General features: G+C 39.6%; 1 protein-coding gene across 1 annotated transcript in view; it reads right to left on the bottom strand.

The window, feature by feature from the left end:
* WDR27 (WD repeat domain 27) overlaps positions 1-20,803 on the bottom strand; it is a 425,210-nt gene that overhangs the window by 183,471 nt on the left and 220,936 nt on the right. Inside the window, exons 21-22 of the mRNA XM_089669697.1 lie at positions 17,604-17,725; positions 6,067-6,164 (exon numbers count right to left, since the gene is read on the bottom strand). Coding sequence (XP_089525823.1) covers positions 6,067-6,164; positions 17,604-17,725 — 220 coding nt within the window. The remainder of the gene's footprint in view (positions 1-6,066; positions 6,165-17,603; positions 17,726-20,803) is intronic.

Here is a 20,803-nt window from a genome sequence, read left to right as displayed (position 1 = left end):
GACCCATGACCTCTGATGGAGACCCAACTTTCTGACACTGGGCCCCACATTGCACCCCAGAATTCTTTGGTAGTCTAAAGATTTCATAATGCCATGCACACGGTCAAGACATCAAATGCCTGAAGCAGCAAAGCAACCCCAAAACATCAGTGAACCTGCAGCATGTTTGACTGTAGGTACTCTATTCTTTCCTTTAAAGGCCTAATTTCTTTTTCTGAAAACAGTAGAATGATGGGCATTACCGAAAAGCTGTAATTTTGCTTCATCTGTCCACAGCACATTCTCCCAAAAGGATTTTGGCTTCCTCAGGTAAATTTTGGCAAACTCCAACCTGACTATTTTATGTTTATGTGTCAGCAGTGGGGTCCTCCTGTTCCTGAAGGTCAGCTTGAATTTGCCTGGAAGTTGATCGAGGTTTTTTATCCTCCATTCAAACAATTCTTTCTTACAATCTTTGATAAAGTTTTTCTCTTTTGTCCACGTCCAAGAAGATTAACTACAGTGACATGGGCTGTAAACTTATTGACAATTTTCCACACAGTGGACACAGCAACATTAAGATCTGTTAATTGATACAGTGAGTTTAATTACAAATTAAGGGAGCATCACTAACTTGGAATGCAATTCTTTCTTACAATTTTGATGAGGTGCCAGTAATTTTGTCCAGACCATTTTTGGGGTTTTGCGTGGAATGTGTCAGATTTAGCATGGTAACTCTGGAGGAGCACCAGAGATCCACAGCTCAGGTGGGAGATTTTGTCCACAGGACAACTTTAGTCATGCACTGCACAAATCTGGCCTTTTTGGAAGAGTGGCAAGAAGAAATCCATTGCTGACAGAAAGCCATAAGAAGTTTCGTTTGCAGTTTGTGAGAAGCCATGTGTGGGGCACAGCAAACATGTGGAAGAAGGTGCTCTGGTCAGATGAGACCAAAATGTAAGTTTTTGGCCTAAAAGCAAAAAGCTATGTGTGGAGGAAAACTAACACTGCAAATCACCCTGAACACACCATCCCCACCGTGAAACATGGTGGTGGCAGCATCATGTTGTGGGGATGCTTTTCTTCAGCAGGGACAGGGAAGCTGGTCAGAGTTGATGGGAAGATGGATGTAGCCAAATATAGGGCAATCTTAGAAGAAAACCTGTTAGAGTCTGCAAAAGACTTGAGACTGGGGTTGAGGTTCAACTTCCAGCAGAACAACGACTCTAAACATACAGCCAGAGCTACAATGGAGTGGTTTAGATCAAAGCATATGTATGTGTTAGAATGACCCAGTCAAAGTCCAGACCTAAATCCAACTGAGAATCTGTGGCAAGACTTGAAATTTTCAGTTCACAGATGCTCTCCATCTAATCTGACAGAGCTTGAGCTATTTTGTAAAGAAGAATGGGCAAACATTTCACTCTCTAGATGTGCAAAGCTGGTAGAGACATCCCCAAAAGACTTGTAGCTGTATTTGCAGCAAAAGGTGGTTCTACAAAGTATTGACTCAGGGGGGCTGAATACAAATGCACGCCACATTTTTCAGATATTTATTTGTAAAAAAGTGTGAAAACCATTTATCATTATCGTTCTACATCACAATTATGTGCCATGTTGTGTTGGTCTATCATATAAAATCCCAATAAAATACATTACATTTTTGGTTGTAGCATGACAAAATGTGGAAAATTTCAAGGGCTATGAAGACTTTTTCAGGGCACTGTATATCTGATCATTCTAGCTGCTGACTCCTGACATTGACCCTAGTATGCACGCATGTGAGATAGGAACCTCAACCTTAATTTGCAAGTTCTTTGATGGCAGGGAAAATGTGAATGTACAGTATGGAACATACTGTGTAAAATTGTTGTTGCTATATAAATACCTGGAATATATAAGTAAAATTAGTTAATATTAAAGGACACTAGCAAAAGGCATGTCAGGTAGAGGAGGGATCTTAGCTGTCTAAGCTTTTTCTGTTTGCCAATGTCTCAATCTCCTGTAGGTGGCGGTATAACCCTGTGTCCTTAATTCATCTGCAGAACAAAAGAATGCACTTCAATCTACATATGATGTCAGTTAAAGAAACCGGACAAGTAAAGAGAGTTTTGGGGTTTTTTTAAACAAAATTAGCTTCAATTTAACTCCTTAGTTACCCTAATCAGCCACCTTTTCCCCTTCTTCCCTTAGCTATTATTTTTCCAGATTTTTTTTTATTTCTTTCTATTTTTCTAAGCTTAAAAATGTCAACTTTTTTGTTTCATTCATGAATTCTTTAGTTTTGCATTAAAAAAATACACAATTTATAAAAAAGCATTTCTTTAATTTGTAAAAGAAACTTTACCATGCCTTGTACTAAAGTTTTAGGGGTTTATTTATTTTAACAAATTTACTTTGTAGATATTATGATATAGGCTATGTTGCAGCACTTGCTGAAATCTTTAAATTGGAGCTGTGTGGCCGGCCTTAACAGCAGTCAAATAAAAATTATATTATAGTAATATGTATATTAATGTAAATTACTTTAGGGCATACATAGTCTAAATTTACCATTAACTTGATAGGGAGCATTGTCTGTTTGAAATAATAATGCAATAATGAAGAAAAGAAATACAATTCTTTGGCAAGGTTTTTTTTTTAGTTCTGAATAAATCACACTATAGTACAGATGCATGCTTTAAAAAAAGAAGTTACTGGTAACATCCTCCACTCTGTGTTTCCATAGAGAATGTACACATTAGTACAAAGTACTTTCTAAATATTTAAGGCATCCATTAAGGGACCACATAACCACAAAATCTTTAATGATATGACTGCATCAAACCAAAGTCCAGCCACAATGTAAGCTTAATGATAATGCTCAAATGAAAAATAAACCAAAGTACTATGATTGCAATTACATATCTCACCAAGAAGTAAACAGTAAAAATTACCTCATATATACACATGAAAAACATTTGTTGACCATACTAAATAGCTACATGTGATTTCTTACATAAAATTCCTGCATTTTTCTTTTCTAACGAATGTGGGCATGGAATTAGTTTTTTTGCAAATGGTTAGTGCATTGTAAGTGGTTTAAAGCCTATCTTCAGTGTTAAGAACCTCCCCACTCCCCCTTCCCAAGCCCCTTCCCTGCACTCTGAATTTGCATTACCCACTTCTGTCATCCAGCCAGCTGGCTAAACAAAAAACAAAACTGAGCCAGTTTCCCCATCCACACATTCGAGGTGAATGGGGAAATACTCCCCGCTATGTCTATGCATTCTGATCAGCACTACAGGCCGCTGGCTACATGCACTGATTGAGCAAACATTTTTCAACAAGCCCGTTCAGGAAAAGCTGGACAATAGATCAACTTCTCATGGACAGGAAAGGCCATACATTGATCAAAATCTGGCTGGTCCCTGCTGAACTGGCTGAATTTCCATCCATGTATGACCAGCTTAAAAGTAGGGTCTTTTGGCCAGTCCAGAGACATCTATGGTCCTTCCACTTCTCCTTTGGCAGTGTGCTCTGAGCAGTGTGACCAACATTCAAACTGATAGTACTGTGAGCCCAAGCCACTACGATGACTTACCACCAGGGTTGTATTCATGACAGCTTGGGCTCACAGAAAGTGGGTTGACTGTCATTCAACTTTTACAGGTGCTGGGCTTTTCTTTCTTTTTTTTTTTTAAGAACTAGAGTTCTATGTTCATGGACATGTCTAATAGCTGTTGGTTCATGTCCTAAAAATTACATTTTCTTTGTGAATATGAAGAAGAAGAATATGATGAAGGAGAGGTAATCCCCAATTAATCCCAGGAGCTGTATTCTGTGTTTAAGGTACCCTTTTACCACACCAAGAGAGAGAGGAGCCGGCTTGCAGGACCAGGTAGACTTTGTCCACTTCACTTCAGCTTATTCCCCCTACTCAAATGAGGAGGGGGATCTTCAAGGCTGGGCTCTTCCTCAGGTAAACCTCGTGAACCTCTGCCTTGGACCTGTATAGCACCCGACGGTGACACACAATGAACAGCATACCTAAATACTGGGTCTAGTGCAGTTGAAAAATTACAGACCAGCCCTACTCCTGTCTTGGTGCAGTCTCCACAGTAACAAATACAGTGGGCACTGATCCACAAAAAATGACACCAGGTAGTGTTAGTTTAGAGAGAAGAAATCAACAATCCTATCTTCTCCTCACAGGGCTGCATCCATCACCTTTGGACTCCAGCAAAAAAACTGAGGATGGGAGGGTTTATATGAGGGAGTTTTATCGCTTTGAGTGGCTAATCACCTGAAGGTCCTTCTGTAATGATTAAAGACCTGTGTCTTTATATATTTGGAATATACTGTGTGTGTGTATATATATATATACTGTATATATATATATATATATATATATATATATATATATATATATACTGCTCAAGAAAAATTAAAGGAACACTTTGAAAACACATCAGATCTCATTGGGGAAAAATATCATGCTAAATATCTATACTGATATGGACTGGGTAATGTGTTAGAATCGTAAGGATGCCCCATCGTTTGATGGAAATGAAAACTATCAACATAAAGAGAAATGAATTCGAACACACCCCAAAAATCAAAGTGAAACAATGATGCAGAAGGCAAGTCCATTTTGCTGAAATTTCATTGCAGCAACTCAAAATGGTACTCAGTACTTTGTATGGCCCCCACATGCTTGTATGCATGCCTGGCAAAATCAGGGCATGCTCCTAATGATACGATGGATGGTGTCCTGGATGGTGTCCTGGGGCATTTCTTCCCAGATCTGGACCAGGGCATCACAGAGCTCTTGGACAGTCTGAGGTGCAACCTGGCAGTGTCGAATGGACTGAAACATGATATCCCAGAGGTGCTTTATTGGATTTAAGTCAGGCGAGCATGGGGGCCATTCAATGGTATCAATTCCCTCATCCTCCAGGAACTGCTTGCATACTCTCGCCACATGTGGCCAGACATTGTCATGCACCAGGAGGAACCCAGGACCCACTGCACCAGCGTAGGGTCTGACAATGGGTCCAAGAATTTCATCCCGATCTCAAATGGCAGTCAGGGTGCCACTGTCTAGCATGTAGAGGTCTGTGCGTCCCTCCATGGATATGCCTTCCCAGACCATCACTGACCCACCATCAAAACGGTCATGCTGAACGATGTTACAGGCAGCATAACTTTCTCCACTGCTTCTTCAGACCCTTTCATGTCTGCCACATGTGCTCAGGGTGAACCTGCTCTCATTTGTAAAAAGCACAGGGTGCCAGTGGCGGACCTGCCAATTCTGGTGTTCAGTGGCAAATGCCAATTGAGCTCTATGGTGCCGGGCAGTGAGCACAGGGCCCACTAGAGGATGTTGGACCCACAGGCCACCCTTTTAAAGTCTGTTTCTGATTGTATGGTCAGAGACATTCACACTAGTGGCCTGCTGGAGGTAATTTTGTAGGGCTCTGGCAGTGCTTCTCCTGTTCCTCCTTGCACAAAGGGAGCAGATACTGGCCCTGCTGATGGGTTAAGGACCTTCTATGGCCCTGTCCAGCTCTCCTAAAGTAACTGCCTGTCTCCTGGAATCTACTCCATGCTCTTGAGACTTCTGGCAATGGCAATGGCACTTATTGATGTGTCACCCTGGAGGAGTTGGGCTGCATGTGCAACCTCTGTAGGGTCCAGGTATCGCCTCATGCTACCAGCAGTGACACTGACGCTAGCCAAATGCAGAATTAGTGAAAAACAGTCAGAAAAGATGAGTAGAGAAAAAAAGGTCAGTGGCCTCCACCTGTAAAACCATTCCTGTTTTGGGGTTGTCTCATTGTTTCTTCCCATCTAGTGCACCTGTTGTTAATTTCATTAACACCAAAGCAGCTGAAACTAATTAACAACCCCCTCTGCTACTTAACTGACCAGATCAATATCCCATTGACTTGATGCTATACTCTGATTAAAAAGTGTTCCTTTAATTTTTTTAAGCAGCGTATACAGTATATGTGTATATATATATATATATATATATATATATATATATATATATATTTAGAATAGCAATGTATGAATTCATTTTTTTCCCAAATTCCTGCTTACCGTAATGTCCTAATGTCCCATAACTTTAGGCTATCACCAATGGCCATGGTCACAAAGAGATTATAGGCTTCAGTAGGTTGAGCACTAAAAGCAGAACCCTGTGTTAAGAAAGATTTAAAGAAAACAAATTACAAATATGCAAAACAATACAATAAAGCTAACCAAACACAATTTATTTTGTTGATATAGTACTCATTACCTGGATATAAATTGCCAGGAAGTTCCTATTATGCTATGAAACATACATACATACACAAATATTTCTAGCCATTTTATGTCTATTCAGGAAAATACTGACACCTAGAGAACCATTTCTGCAATAGTACAGAATGGTTATTATCTCCCATACTGCTAAAATGCAACTCACAAAACATATGGGTTGGAAATATACCATTATATATAATAGCATAGACATTTCCCTGTTTCTGTTCCTTTTTTTTTTTTAAGGCAGGAAAACAAAACAGTGGAAATGGACCTTTAAATTAAGCCTGCTATGAGATAAATATACACACAACCGTTGCTGATCTATTTCAAATGTAAGTGGCTGGGCTATTCACTGACCTGCATATAGTGAACACACAAAGAAAGAAAAAGTAATTCCTTATCTATAAACTTGTTCCAATTAGTGGCTCAACATAATGAAACCTGTGGGTAAGTATGAATTGGGAGCAACCAGCGCTTGAAAAGGGAAGGTCAGTGCTGCCATTCTCCATGTTTCTCTTATGGCAGCTCACTTTAAAGCCTAACTGCAGGAACATTATCACATTAAATAGTTTGTTTGGGCCAAGCTGACCCAAAAAAACTATTTCCTATACTAAATAAAGGAAATTATAGTGCAGCGCAACAATATACCAATGAAATAACAATAGTGCAATTCCACACGTACAAAACCTTTCTTCCTGGATTATCACCCAAAGTGCCTCACACCCTGAGCACACTTGACTCTCGCCTTCCTATAAGACCTCTTAGATGGAATGAGGTTTAAAAATGATAAAAAAAAGCCTCCCACTCGGACTGTATACTTCAGATGACTCACACAGTGCCTCATACCCCTTGACATTTTCCACATTTTGTCATATTACAACCAAAAACGTAAATGTATTTATTGGGATTTTATGTGATAGACCAACACAAAGTGGCGCATAAATGTGAAATGGAAGGAAATATAATAAATGGTTTTCCAAATTTTTTATACATAAATATCTGAAAAGTGTGGCGTGCATTTGTAAAATTTTAAGGGGTACGAATACTTTTTCAAGGCACTGTAAATGTTGAGGTCTGGCAGGTCTTATGTGAAGGCGAGAGTCCAGTGTGCTTGGGGTGTGAAGCACTTTTGGTGATAATCCAGGAAGAAAACTTTTTCTGTCACTGTTTGGTGATTGAAAGGGCACTTGGAAGAGGGACTTATTTAAAGATTTAAAATTTTATATTGTTTCACTATATTAAGGTATAATGTGGTATTGCACCATTGTAATATAATTTGCATTTGTTGCACTTCACTATCATTTCCTTTATTTTGTTCTTATGTGTGTGGTGAAAAACACATTTTGGTGCTTGAGCTAGAAACAAGCTGTAATCTATAGATTTTTCACAGAGATTTTTTATTTATTTCCTAAACTAGTCAATGCAGTCGCTGTCAGCATTGTATAAACTGTATGTAGCATCAGCTACATACAGTAGACAACACTGTGTTCCAGCAGCAGGATAAAGAGTTCTGTTTCTTTCCCAGAGTAAAATCTAGTTGGGCCGAGTGCTGAGTTTTGTATTTTAGAAATGAATACAAGGCTTCTTCTGACTGGCTGAGGTGGATAGGCGGGCGACTGGCATTATCATTTCCACCGCACCCAATCACAGAAAGCCTTGTATCCATTCAAAAAATGCAAGGCTTCCTGCGAATGGCTGAGCAGCACTTAGCTCAATTTAATTTTCTTCTGGGAGTGGGATGGGTCCTTGAACCGCTGACCAAACACAGCTCTTTGTACTATACATAGCTCATGCTACATAGAGCTTATACAGTGATAATAGAAAGCAATATTTAAAGTAATAGTATTCCTGGAGTTAGACTTTAAGTACATACAGGAAAGATACAGATACCCATTGAATAAACTATCCAGTCTCAGGGAGTAAGAAGATGTGCGGCAACTCAATGAAACTGGAGGAGAAGCAGTTTAACCTTAAGCTGCGTAGGGGGTTTTCACTGTCACAGCAGTAAGGATGTAAAACACAATCGGTGTGTCAGCAGGTATTGATAGTTTAAAAAAACTCTTAGATGGACATCTTGGGAATTGGGAAATGGTTTTTGATATGAAAACACATACCCACACAAGTTAAACTGGATGGACTGTTGTGTTTATTCAACCTAACCAACTATGTAACTATGGTCATGGAGTAGAACTGAAATAGAATGGCAGATAAGTGCATACTGGTGCCCCGTTTGAGCTTCTTGTAAAGTGTGTGTCCCTATATGAAACTGTATAACCTTCTGTCGGAATTATATGTGCCCTGATGCAGTGTGCACTCAACTCCTTCTATGCTTCTTTTTTTCAAAAAGCGTCTTTACAGTGGTGGGCAGCCAAGGTGACAACGTGTAAACAAAGGGAGGATCCTGTAGGGTGTGTTGGTGCTTGTTGTGTTAGCATACATTTTGGTGCAGAGCATGGACACAACACTATCAAGGACATGGAGAGAGGTGGTGTTCCCAGACTTTAGCAGGGATTGCTGGGGTCCTGCCGTTAAACGTTCTTTTCAAGAATATAAAATAGATTACACATCAAAAACACCAAAGTGCATTCTTATGTTGTGGTAAGCTACCATGTTTGGTTTGAAGTTTCATTCATACTTTAATGTGACATGGGCCTCTTTTAACCCTTGTACAGTAGAGCATAGTTTGGGGGTGGCAGAAGCAGCATGGAGAGTAGGTCAGTTTTGCTGCAGTGCTCATGTGTTAACAAGCAATGAACTGACACTTATTCAAAATCTCCTGTGCTGTCACTCAGTTATACCTGAATCACTCCAAAAAATAAATATATATATAAATTTGGTGCATATCCAAACTCAATATATTAATTTGACTGCAGCAGCTAATGTTATGTAATACCACACCAAAATATCAAATTAATTAAAAACTAACACTGCTCGATAAAAATAAATTGCTTCTGAAGCAGTCATGATTGGATGGCGAAACGCATCAAGGGCGTGGCCAGATGACTTTATCACGCACAGGAACCAGAAATCAGCTATCTTAGTGAGGTATCTGAAGCCATTACCCAGCCTTAAGGGAGAAACTAATTTAAAGAGGCGATTGATTCTGTGTGCACTGGATATAGTGCACTTATTTTATGAGTGTCATTTATTTCAACGGTATTTGAAGTTTTACATATTGCGCAATGAGGTTCTCTTTTATTTCTTTGAGTACCTATATGAAGATGTGAGAAGTTCATGTGAAGACTCGACGGCTACAAAGTGATGTGGATTAGTGCCCTTAAAGGGCAAGGCGCTGTTTTGACCTATAAAGTAGGTCAATTATCTGAGATAAGCGGCCTCACTGGAAGGTGGTGGAAGCACTTTCAGATTACAGGAGTGGTGTGAACACGGGTGGATCTAAGGGTGGAAAGGAACATTTAAAGTGGACTGTATAGGAGTGGAAGAATTTATAATGGCCTTTTGTGTTTTCATTATCGATTGAATTTATTTATATTTTGATTAATGATGCAATTTGTTTATTCACACTAATTTTTAGGAGGATTTATAAGTAATTTTTTTTGATTGTGCCGTGTTTGTTTTAAATTAATTTAACAAGCAATGTGCTGAGAGGAGAAATGGACTGCTGCTTCTCCTTTCACTTTTACTTTGTGTCCAAAAACTTTTTCGTTTTACATTTCTCCTAAGTCTCCATTCTGTGGTAATAACATAACAATACCAATCTACTTAATCATTTGGATCTCTTAGACCTTGGATCTGGAAAGGAATATATTAATTCTAGAATCTGGAGCACTTTTCACGTGTGCTAGTCTTTGTTAATTCCCCTCGCTGTATATGTTGTTAAAGCTTCCTAACAAACCTAAAATGTGCCGTAAAGAGTACTTTCAGGTTGGAATATACTCTTAATAAGCTCTGATGCAATCCACTTTAACAAAATGATTTATAAGTTCCATTAATAGTTTTTTTGACTAAAGAAAAACAAGCTTGACGTGTTTGAGCTTTCAAAACCACAGCAGGCTGTATGCCTCTACTTCAGCCCCAAGAGATTCCATGTGTCCACAAGCTTTGACAGAATCCAGTGCTTCCCTAGGCCAAAATCACTCAGCTGACTGAGCAAAAGAATGGAACACCAGTAGCTGAATGACTGAACACGTGTTTGTAAGTGATACATGAGCATCTCAACACACTAAGTATTTTACCAGGCCACATTTTACTGAAGAATATGCTTACATATCCTAAGAACTGTTGAAAAGACAAAAATCCAATAAAGATTTGAACTCCAAACAGACATAGGCATAATGTTCTCTTTATATACAATATTTCATTAAAACTACTTTAAATTTGGAGTAGTTTGCCAAACAAAGACAGATCAAATAGCTGAGCAAGCACTGTGCACTGTTATAATGTTGGTTTCTAGCAGCATAAAAATGTGTACATTTTACATGATAAATATTCTATATTTAAAGAATTTAAAGAAGAATTCCAGGAATTTTTTTTTTCAGTTTTTGGGTTAACTGCTTGTTTTTGTCTAGGGGTGAGCTCAGTGGAGATATACTTACCTAATCCGCTGATCCTGCAAGCGCAAGACCGGTCCCTGCTGCTCCTGCCTCCCCACGGCCTATGGGTCTTGTGTGGTGAACTGTTCCTGACGTCATAAACCAGCTCTGGACCTGAAGACGGCAGGAACAGTTCACCACTGAACCTGGGGGAGTGCTGTTTTCCGGAGGATTGAAGGATTGGGTGTGTATAGCCTTTCTGTGTGCTCTTGGACAAAACAAGCAGTAAATCTATGCAGTGCACGCACAGCCCCACTGCATGGGGAAAATGTTTTACCAGAGTTCTGCTTTAAAAGGAATTGTAGATGCCAGCAGTAATTCTTCCTGATATGGTTCAAAATATATGTAGTTGCCCTGAGTAATGCAGCCATATGTTTTGATTCTGATTTCTCAACCAATCCAAGCTAGATTTCATCAGCCCAATCACTAAACACTGTTAAATGTTTTTTCTTGTTCTTGAGTAATGCACGTAAATGCTGTCAGTAGCATTTTAATACATTATGTCAATATCTCAATTACTACACACTGAACATAGTATTCACATGTCTAATTGCAATTGGTTTTAATATATAACATTTTGCAAAAGGTAAAAATAAGATATTTGCAGTACCGTTATATGTTTTTCTTAAAGTCCATTGAAGGAATTCAAGAATTCTTAAAAGAGAAGTGCAGGTTTTGACAAAAAACAAACATACAGTACATACTCATCTAGGTGCATGCAGCATCAATCTGATTCTGCATCTGTCCCCCGCCACCTCTACTTTGAGAACGAAGCGATCAAAGACTGCTGATCACTCAGTTCTTGGTCTTCAGTGAGCAGAGAGACAGTGACTGTCAATCACTACTCTGTGCTCGGCTCACTGGAGTGCTGGGCTGTAGAGGGGGTAGCATGCAGAGAGGATGATCCAGCTGCCGGCCAGGCATCTGGGCAGATCCTGCCATTAAAGTCAGGATATTTCCAGAGTCTGGTCTGGCTGAGTGATGTCAGCCGTCAGTGGACTTTAGCCCACTGTTAGTTGAATATGGGTCACAGGAGTGCAGAACGAAGTGCAGTACTGCAGCCCACAGATAAGTAGGGCCAAAAGAGCTCTGGCCCTACTTCCCCTTTAAACAGTCAGGTTTACTGCTGCCTACAGTAGGTTGGGCCACTGGCAAACAAACAAAGTTAAAGCCAGCCCCTGTAGAACCTCTGCCTTTAACTGTCATGCTTAAGTTTTGTGAGCCAGCAGTATAAGAGTCAACAACTAAAAGAGGTAGTTTATGGGTCCCTCAATGGGTTAAAGTTGAATTAAAGAGTCAAAACCTTTTTTTAATTTTGGATAGAGTAGGCTTATAACGCTTGTCAGGTTTTTCCTCCATTTTTGTCCCATTGGGAAGATTTTCTTTCACTTCCCATCCCATAGCCAAAACAGGAAGTGAGAGAAAATCCCTTTAAAGTGAGGGAAATCCCAGGTTGTAACCAGGGTTGCCAGTACTACTTTCCACATTAGAAATTAGAGTAGTAACCCAGAATCCTCCTAAAGGAGAGGGTAGGGTGATCAGCAATACCCACAAAAAAAGGGTAGGCAGGGGTGAAGGTATTGCTAATTCTGACTGATGTGTAGTCACACCTCAACACAACTCTGAGCCCCATAGACATCTGTAAGAGCAGAATCTTGATTTCCTGCCTTTTTCAATGCCAATTGAAAGGTATTGTTAAAAAAAAGGTAGGGATAGCTGGGCAGTGCCACAAAAGATATGTACAATGCACAAAAAATGAATAAAACACCATTCAGCATGGAAAAGGTTTTTTTTTAATGTGGCTGAAGGGCAACATTAAAAATACACAAGTCTTTTAAAGTTGTTCTAAAGCTAAAACATTTTTTAACTTAATGCATTCCCTGCATTAAAGTAAACATGTTTTTCCCCTTGCTTTGCCCCCTCCCCCCAAACACTTGCCTTTGTCCTGTATCGATCCAATATTGAGCCAAGCTGCAGTTCTTCTCTGCTGTCTTCACAGGAGGATTAGGCAGCAGCGGGAGCCATTGGCGCCTGCTGCTGTCAATCAAATCCTGGGAGCAGAGAGTGGAGGGTGAGGCTGAGCTGTGCTCTATGTGTCTAGAGACATACACAGCTTGGCACGGAAGCGAGCCTGCATGTCTTTCCACATAGCAAGCAGCTTGCTATGGGGCAGAGATAGTAGAGAAGGAGCCAAGATTGCTGGTAGGGAACCCCAGAAGAGGAGGTTTGTGCCACTCTGTGCAATACCTTTGTACAGAGTAGGTGAGTATAAAATGTTTATTATTTTAGTTTTAAAAAATTGCCTTTAGAAATACTTTTAATAACATGCTTTGGGATGCCTTATACAAGCATGTGAAGGTGCCTTGCAGTAAGATGTACACTAATAAAATTGTTTGTAAACAAACAGGCAAGGGATCCTGGGGGGTGTGATGACCATATTTATTCAATGATATGCCCCGGGATCCCTGTTGCTGTGTTTATGTTCAACCAACACCAGGGAGCTGTCATTAGCAGTGGAAGTAGTGGCTCAAGGCTTTGCTCATCTTGACTGATGTGGATATATAGTACATGGCTTAATTAAAGATGTGATTGACATCGGAATTATATTAAGAAACATTTTTTAATATCTTTTCAATAAAGGACTTTTCCACAATATGGTTGCCTTTGTTGAAATTTTTTTTGGTTAATGAGTAACAAGGGGTTCTATGTACCCCATACTTATACACGTTGGGGAGGGGAGATATATGGGGGTCACCTTATTCTAAAAGGGGTGTCCAGATTAAACCACCCCCAAAAAAACCCACATCCTTTTTAGGGGACAGGATGTGGGGATGAGACCCTTTTCGCCATCAACCTATAATATCTAGTGTTTTACAACAGATCCAAGATGGGGATTTTTCCACCAGTAAATCATGCATATTTACATCTATTATGTTATCCCTTTGTAATCCTGATACAGGTGGACCTTTTGGGCCCCAAAACAAGTTGGCTGTAACTGAATGTGACTTTCAATGAAAAAGATTTACAGGATTTAAAAAGCAAGTATGGCACTTTCCTCATCCCATACCAGCATTACAACCTAACGGAGTTCTAACTCCTCCACCCTTTATGTAAAACAAGAGCTTTAAAAACACTTTAATTGTGAGCCAGATTATGAGGAACTATGGGAAAATCCTCTACCTGTAGCCATACACCTCTCCTCACTAGAAGCAAGGTGGCTTCATTTATTCCCTCTCTTGCGTGCTACCCTTTCCCCTCCATCACAGTACTTCCCACTGCCAGATAAGAGGGGCTATAACATCAAACATTCTTTCTAATATTTGCCTAATCTACTGGAAAAGGGGGCTAGCAAAATCTCCACTAATATAAAAAAAAACCACACAAACCAACAACATAATTGCCAACAACATACCGTATAGTTTTAATGTGACTGAAAAGCACAAATTAAATTAGGAATACTTTGTGCCCTGTAAGTAGATGAGTTGTACCTGATGTGGTGGTGTTATATTACAATTAATGCACACCCCCCCCCAAAAAAAAAAAGCCTTAGTACATAGTCAATATAGGCTATAATGTAAGGCCAATCAGCAAGAGTATGACTCAGACAAGAGAGATGTAGAGAGCTAGCCATCTAGCATCTTCAGAAGGTCAGCAATGGTAGGCCCCAAATTGTGCTTATGAGAGATGTTACCACAACACAAGGGTGTGAATCTGATCTTAAAGCATGTCTAAAACTAAGAGCAAAAATGAGTTTAAAATATGTTGTCTATTGGAGTTTACCAGTTCTTATATTTACAGTTGTGTTCAAAATAATAGCAGTCAGACATCACTAACCTGATCAATCACTGTTTATGGTAGAAATGATATTTCTACATGGCAAATAATTTACTAGCAGGTGTAGTAGAGTAATAGAAATCCAACAAACCCAACAGTCATGACATGCATGCTGCTGATTCTGTGTAATTGAATCACTAATGAAGGGCATGTTCAAAATAATAGCAGTGTGGAGTTCTATTAGTGAGGTCATTCATTCTTTGAAAAACAGGTAGCAATTATTGCCCTTATTTAAGGAAGGAAGGTAGCAAATGTTGTACATGCTGGTTACAGTGCATTTCTCTCTGAAATTCTGAGGAAAATATTCCAGACATTGTTCAGAAGAACAGCGTACCTTGATTAAAAAGTTGATTGGAGAGGGGAAAACATATAAAGAAGTGCAGAAAATGATAGGCTGCTCAGCTAAAATGATTGCAAATGCTTTAAAATGGCAACCAAAACCTGAAAGACGTGGAAGAAAGCGATAAAATACTATTATAATGGATAGAAGAATAGCCAAAATGGCAAGGACTCAGCCAACAATCAGCTCCAGGAAGATCAAAGAAGGTCTAAAGTTACCTTGAGCACTGTTACAATTAGAAGACGCCTATGTGAAGCCAAGCTATCTGCAAGAAGCCCCTGCAAAGTCCCACTGTTGAAAAAAAGACGTGCTGAAGAGGTTACAATTTGCCAAAGAGCACATTGACTGGCCTAAAGAGAAATGGCGCAACATTTTGTGGACTGATGAAAGTAAGATTGTTCTTTTTGGGTCTAGTGGCCGGAGACAGTTTGGCAGACGACCCCCAAACACTGAATTCAAGCCACAGTACACTGTGAAGACAGTGAAGCATGGTTGCGCACGCATCATGAAATGGGGATGTTTCTCATACTACGGTGTTGGGCCTATTTATCGCATACCAGGGATCATGGATCAGTTTGAATACATCAGAATACTTGAAGAGGTCATGCTGCCTTATGCTGAAGAGGAAATGCTCTTGAAATGGGTGTTCCAACAAGACAACGACCCCAAACACACCAGTAAACGTGCAACATCTTGGTTCCAGACCAACAAGATTGATGTTATAGAGTGGCCAGCCCAATCCCCGGATCTTAATCCAATAGAAAACTTGTGGGGTGACATCAAAAATGCAGTTTCTGAGGCAAAACCAAGAAATAGAGAAGAACTGTGGAATGTAGTCCAATCATCCTGGGCTGGAATACCTGTTCACAGGTGCCAGAAGTTGGTTGACTCCATGCAACACAGATGTACAGCAGTTCTCAGAAACATTCCTTATACAACTAAATATTAATTAAGTGATTCAAAGGAAAGCAAAATCTTCAAACATTTTTCAGTTTATATAGTGAATGTTTGAGTTTTTAAAGAAGAATACAAACACTGCTATTTTTTTTCTTTTCTTCAATTTTGTTAGAGGAACAACACAAATGTGATATATTTTTCTTCATGTTTTGATTTGGAATAGAATGTGTTGTGTTCCCAATGCATTTGTGTGTATGGAAATAAAAGCTATTAAAAGGATTTTGAGCTTTATTAACTTTTTTCAACACACTGCTATTATTTTGAACACAACTGTATGTCCTGTTCTTGGGTGACAAGGTTCACTCAGCTTATTGTATCTATGGAGAAGTGTCAATCTAGGACTGGACTACAAATACCCCTCTCCTCTCCATACCAGCTAACAGCTCTTCACTTCAGCTATCCTGGAAGGATCAACAGGTATTTCTTTGAACTTGCCAAAAATATGTAACAGAATATTTTGACTACATATTTAACCACTTGCCCTCCAGACGATTTACCCCCCTTCCTGACCACGCCATTTTTTGCGATACGGCGCTGTGTTATTTTAACTGACAATTGCACAGGCATGCAACATTGCACCCAAATGAATTTATGTCTTTTTTTCCCACACATAGAGATTTCTTTTGGTGGTATTTGATCACCTGTGAATTTTTAATTTTTTGTGCTATAAACAAAAAAAGACCATCAGTTTTGAAATAAAAACAATATTTTTAACTTTTTGCTATAAAACATATCCAGTAAAATTAAAAAAAAATCGAATTTCATCATACATTTAGGCTAAATGTATTCTGCTGCATGTCTTTGCTAAAAAAAATCCCAATACGTGTAAATTAATTGGTTTACGTGAAAGTTATAGCATCTACAAATGGTGGTATGAATACTGGAATTTTTTTTATATATATATACTAGTAATGGCGCTATCTGGGATTTATAGTGAGACTGCAGGACTGCGATGGGCATTCTGACACTGGGGAGGAATTGACTAACTGTTACTGACATCCCCAATGACACTAATACAGTGATCAGTGCTAATAAAAAGCACTGACACTGTACTAATGACACTGGGCAGGAAGGGGTTAACATCTGGGACGATCAAAGGGTTAACTGTGTGCTGTGTGTGTTTTACTGTGTGCTGTGCTTTACTGTGTAAGCACGCTGCTTTGTATTGCTCTGCTATGCAGGGGAGAGATCCATATTGTTTACATACAGAGCTCACCCCCGTCAGTGATACTCGGCAATCACCGGATGCCAGTGGGAAATCACCAGCCGGGACCCGGTGCTCGACAGCTGAAGCCACCAATGGCGGAAAATAATCCAGAAATACAAAATCACGTATATATACGTGATTTTGCGCAGCCCTGCCGTCCTGTAGCAGTAGGCCTGCTATAGGGCGGTCAGGAAGAGGTTAACAGGCTGAAAAGAAACAATTAAAACAAGCTCATTGTTAGGGTGTACATATACATGTATACATGTACATATACTTTAGGCCTATTCAAAGATGCAAAAATGCAAATGCAAAAAAGTCTATACTGTAGATAAGTATGACAGCCTAGGCAACCAGCACTTCCTTATACTGACATCACCCTACTTATTTCTCTTGACATAGGTTTTCTCTGTTGTGAGATATTGGTGTAAGAAAATGAATTTACCTTATTTTGACAGATCTGATGGGCTGCTCTTGGATGGACATCTGGAATTGTTGCAACTCTGCGACCCACATTTAGATCAAATACTTCTACAGTACGATTAGTTCCTGCTGCAAGCACAATATCTAATAAACCAAATGTTCAGGAATAGTTAACACTTGTGTTTAAAGTGTCATTAAACCCACACAAATAAAACCTGTTAATACATGCAGTGATACGTGTTGATCATATTCACTCACTAAATTGTTTGTCTTCTGTATTCTGGAAAAATCCTGGTTGATTCTGTCATTCTGTGTCCTTCCCTCCTGTCTGTGTCCCCACTGCAGCAGAAGATTCTGTAGAGCAGCAATTGTCACAGCAAATGTTCATGGTCAGATTTCTATGATTTTCGATGCAGGGCATTTCCTCCCTGTTCATATATGTGCAGCCCACGTGACTGTAAATTCACACACGTGGGTGTATTCGCAGGTGAAATGACAACCCACTCCCTCCTCCTCTTCCATGCCCACTACCTAGCAAAGCATTATGTGAGCGGGATGTTATATCTTGATTGACAATTGAGCCCACACCATGTTATCGACCAAGAATGATAAAGACTGGATTTCACATATATGTGTATCTGACAATGTAACACATTAATTTGATACGCATTGTATATTTTTAATCCCTATTAAGAAGGCTTTTTTTTGGTCATGTGACACAAAGTTCAGGCTTCCTCTGCTGTCGTACGGAAAATTAATCAGCCGAGTCTAGAAGCTCTTCTCCCAATGTTTCCCTGCACACGGGAAAGAGATGTGTAAAAGTCATGTGACTACTGTATGGCAACCCTGGAAATGGTACTCAGAGGTTTTTTTTTTAACTACACAGGTATGATGTATATACAGTTGTGTTCAAAATAATAGCAGTGTGTTGAAAAAAGTGAATAAAGCTCAAAATCTTTCTAATAGCTTTTATTTCCATACACACAAAGGCACTGGGAACACTACACATTCTATTCCAAATCAAAACATGAAGAAAAATATATCAAATTTGTGTTGTTCCTCTAAAAAAATTGAAGAAAAGTGAATATTAGACTGTTCAAAAAAATAGCAGTTTGTATTCTTCTTTACAAACTCAAACATTCACTATATAAACTGCAAAATGTTTGAAGATTTTGCTTTCCTTTGAATCATTTCATTAATATTTCGTTGTATAAGCACTGTTTCTGAGAACTGCTGTACATCTGTGTTGTATGGAGTCAACCAACTTCTGGCACCTGTGAACAGGTATTCCAGCCCAGGATGATTGGACTACATTCCACAGTTCTCTATTTCTTGGTTTTGCCTCAGAAACTGCATTTTTGATGTCACCCCACAAGTTTTCTATTGGATTAAGATCCAGGGATTGGGCTGGCCACTCCATAACGTCAATCTTGTTGGTCTGGAACCAAGATGTTGCACGTTTACTGGTGTGTTTGGGGTCCTTGTCTTGTTGGAACACCCATTTCAAGGGCATTTCCTCTTCAGCATAAGGCAGCATGACCTCTTCAAGTATTCTGTTGTATTCAAACTGATCCATGATCCCTGCTATGCGATAAATAGGCCCAACACCGTAGTATGAGAAACATCCCCATATCATGATGCTTGCGCAACCATGCTTCACTGTCTTCACAGTGTACTGTGGCTTGAATTCAGTGTTTGGGGGTCGTCTGACAAACTGTCTCCGGCCACTAGACCCAAAAAGAACAATCTTACTTTCATCAGTCCACAAAATGTTGCGCCATTTCTCTTTAGGCCAGTCAATGTGCTCTTTGGCAAAATGTAACCTCTTCAGCACATGTCTTTTTTTCAACAGTGGGACTTTGCGGGGGCTTCTTGCAGATAGCTTGGCTTCACATAGGCATCTTCTAATTGTAACAGTACTCACAGGTAACTTTAGACCTTCTTTGATCTTCCTGGAGCTGATTGTTGGCTGAGTCCTTGCCATTTTGGCTATTCTTCTATCCATTCAAATGGTAGTTTTTCGCTTTCTTCCACGTCTCTCAGATTTTGGTTGCCATTTTAAAGCATTTGCGATCATTTTAGCCGAGCAGCCTATTATTTTCTGCACTTCTTTATATGTTTTCCCCTCTCCAATCAACTTTTTAATCAAGGTACGCTGTTCTTCTAAACAATGTCTGGAACGACCCATTTTCCTCAGAATTTCAGAGAGAAATGCACTGTAACCAGCATGTACAACATTTGCTGTCTTCCTTCCTTAAATAAGGGCAATAATTGCCACCTGTTTTTCTAAGAATGAATGACCTCACTAATAGAACTCCACACTGCTATTATTTTGAACATGCCCTTTCATTAGTGATTCAATTACACAGAATCAGCAGCATGCATGTCATGACTGTTGGATTTCTATTACTCTACTACACCTGCTAGTAAATTATTTGCCATGTAGAAATAACATTTCTACCAAAAACAGTGATTGATCAGGTTAGTGATGTCGGACTGCTATTATTTTGAACACAACTGTACATAATTATATAGTAAATGTAAACTATAGCCATATAGTAAATGTTATCTAAAGTGTCTGTGTTTAGTATCACTTTAAAGTGGTTGTTAACCTTTATATATACCCAGTGAAGTGACTGACCTCAGGTGATACACAGAGATTAAGCAAATGCTCCTGCATATGTTGTACCTGTCTATCTACAGTATGCTCTTCTCTACATCAGCTGAAAGTCCAGAATTTATAAAGCTTGTCTGAGCTTTGAGAATACAGGGGGCTGAAATGACACACTACAGAGCTCAGTGAGGAGAGCTCGTAGAGCTGATTGGAGGGAAGGGACACATACCCCTTCACACAGCACACAGGAACAGAGCTGAGGCAGTTAATCACAGGCTGTGTGCTAGAGCTCCCTATACTGTCACCGTTTTTCTCTTAGTGTCATTCTAGTTTTCTGTGTGCCATGTTCAGACCAAAACACAGTGCTTCACTGCATTCCAGCTGTGTGATATTATGCAACATGCTTTCATAATATCACACCACTCTGGGTTGTCCTGCATGCCACCACATAGCAAGCACAGCGCACCACGCTGCTGTGCAGTGAAATTAATGAAGTTTTACTCTGTGCACTTCACATTAAAAAAAAAAGAGGGGCAAGGTGAGTGACACCATATAACGTGCATCACACCGCCCCCTACTGCACAGCTCTGCAGCTCAAAATGCTGTGT

This window comes from Staurois parvus, unplaced genomic scaffold (assembly GCF_062004578.1).
Source record: "Staurois parvus isolate SC_StPar_1 unplaced genomic scaffold, SC_StPar_1.0 ptg000081l, whole genome shotgun sequence".
NCBI classification, from domain to species: Eukaryota; Metazoa; Chordata; class Amphibia; order Anura; family Ranidae; genus Staurois; species Staurois parvus.
Note: the sequence above shows the minus strand (reverse complement) of the source record. Positions and strands in the feature narration are given on the sequence as shown.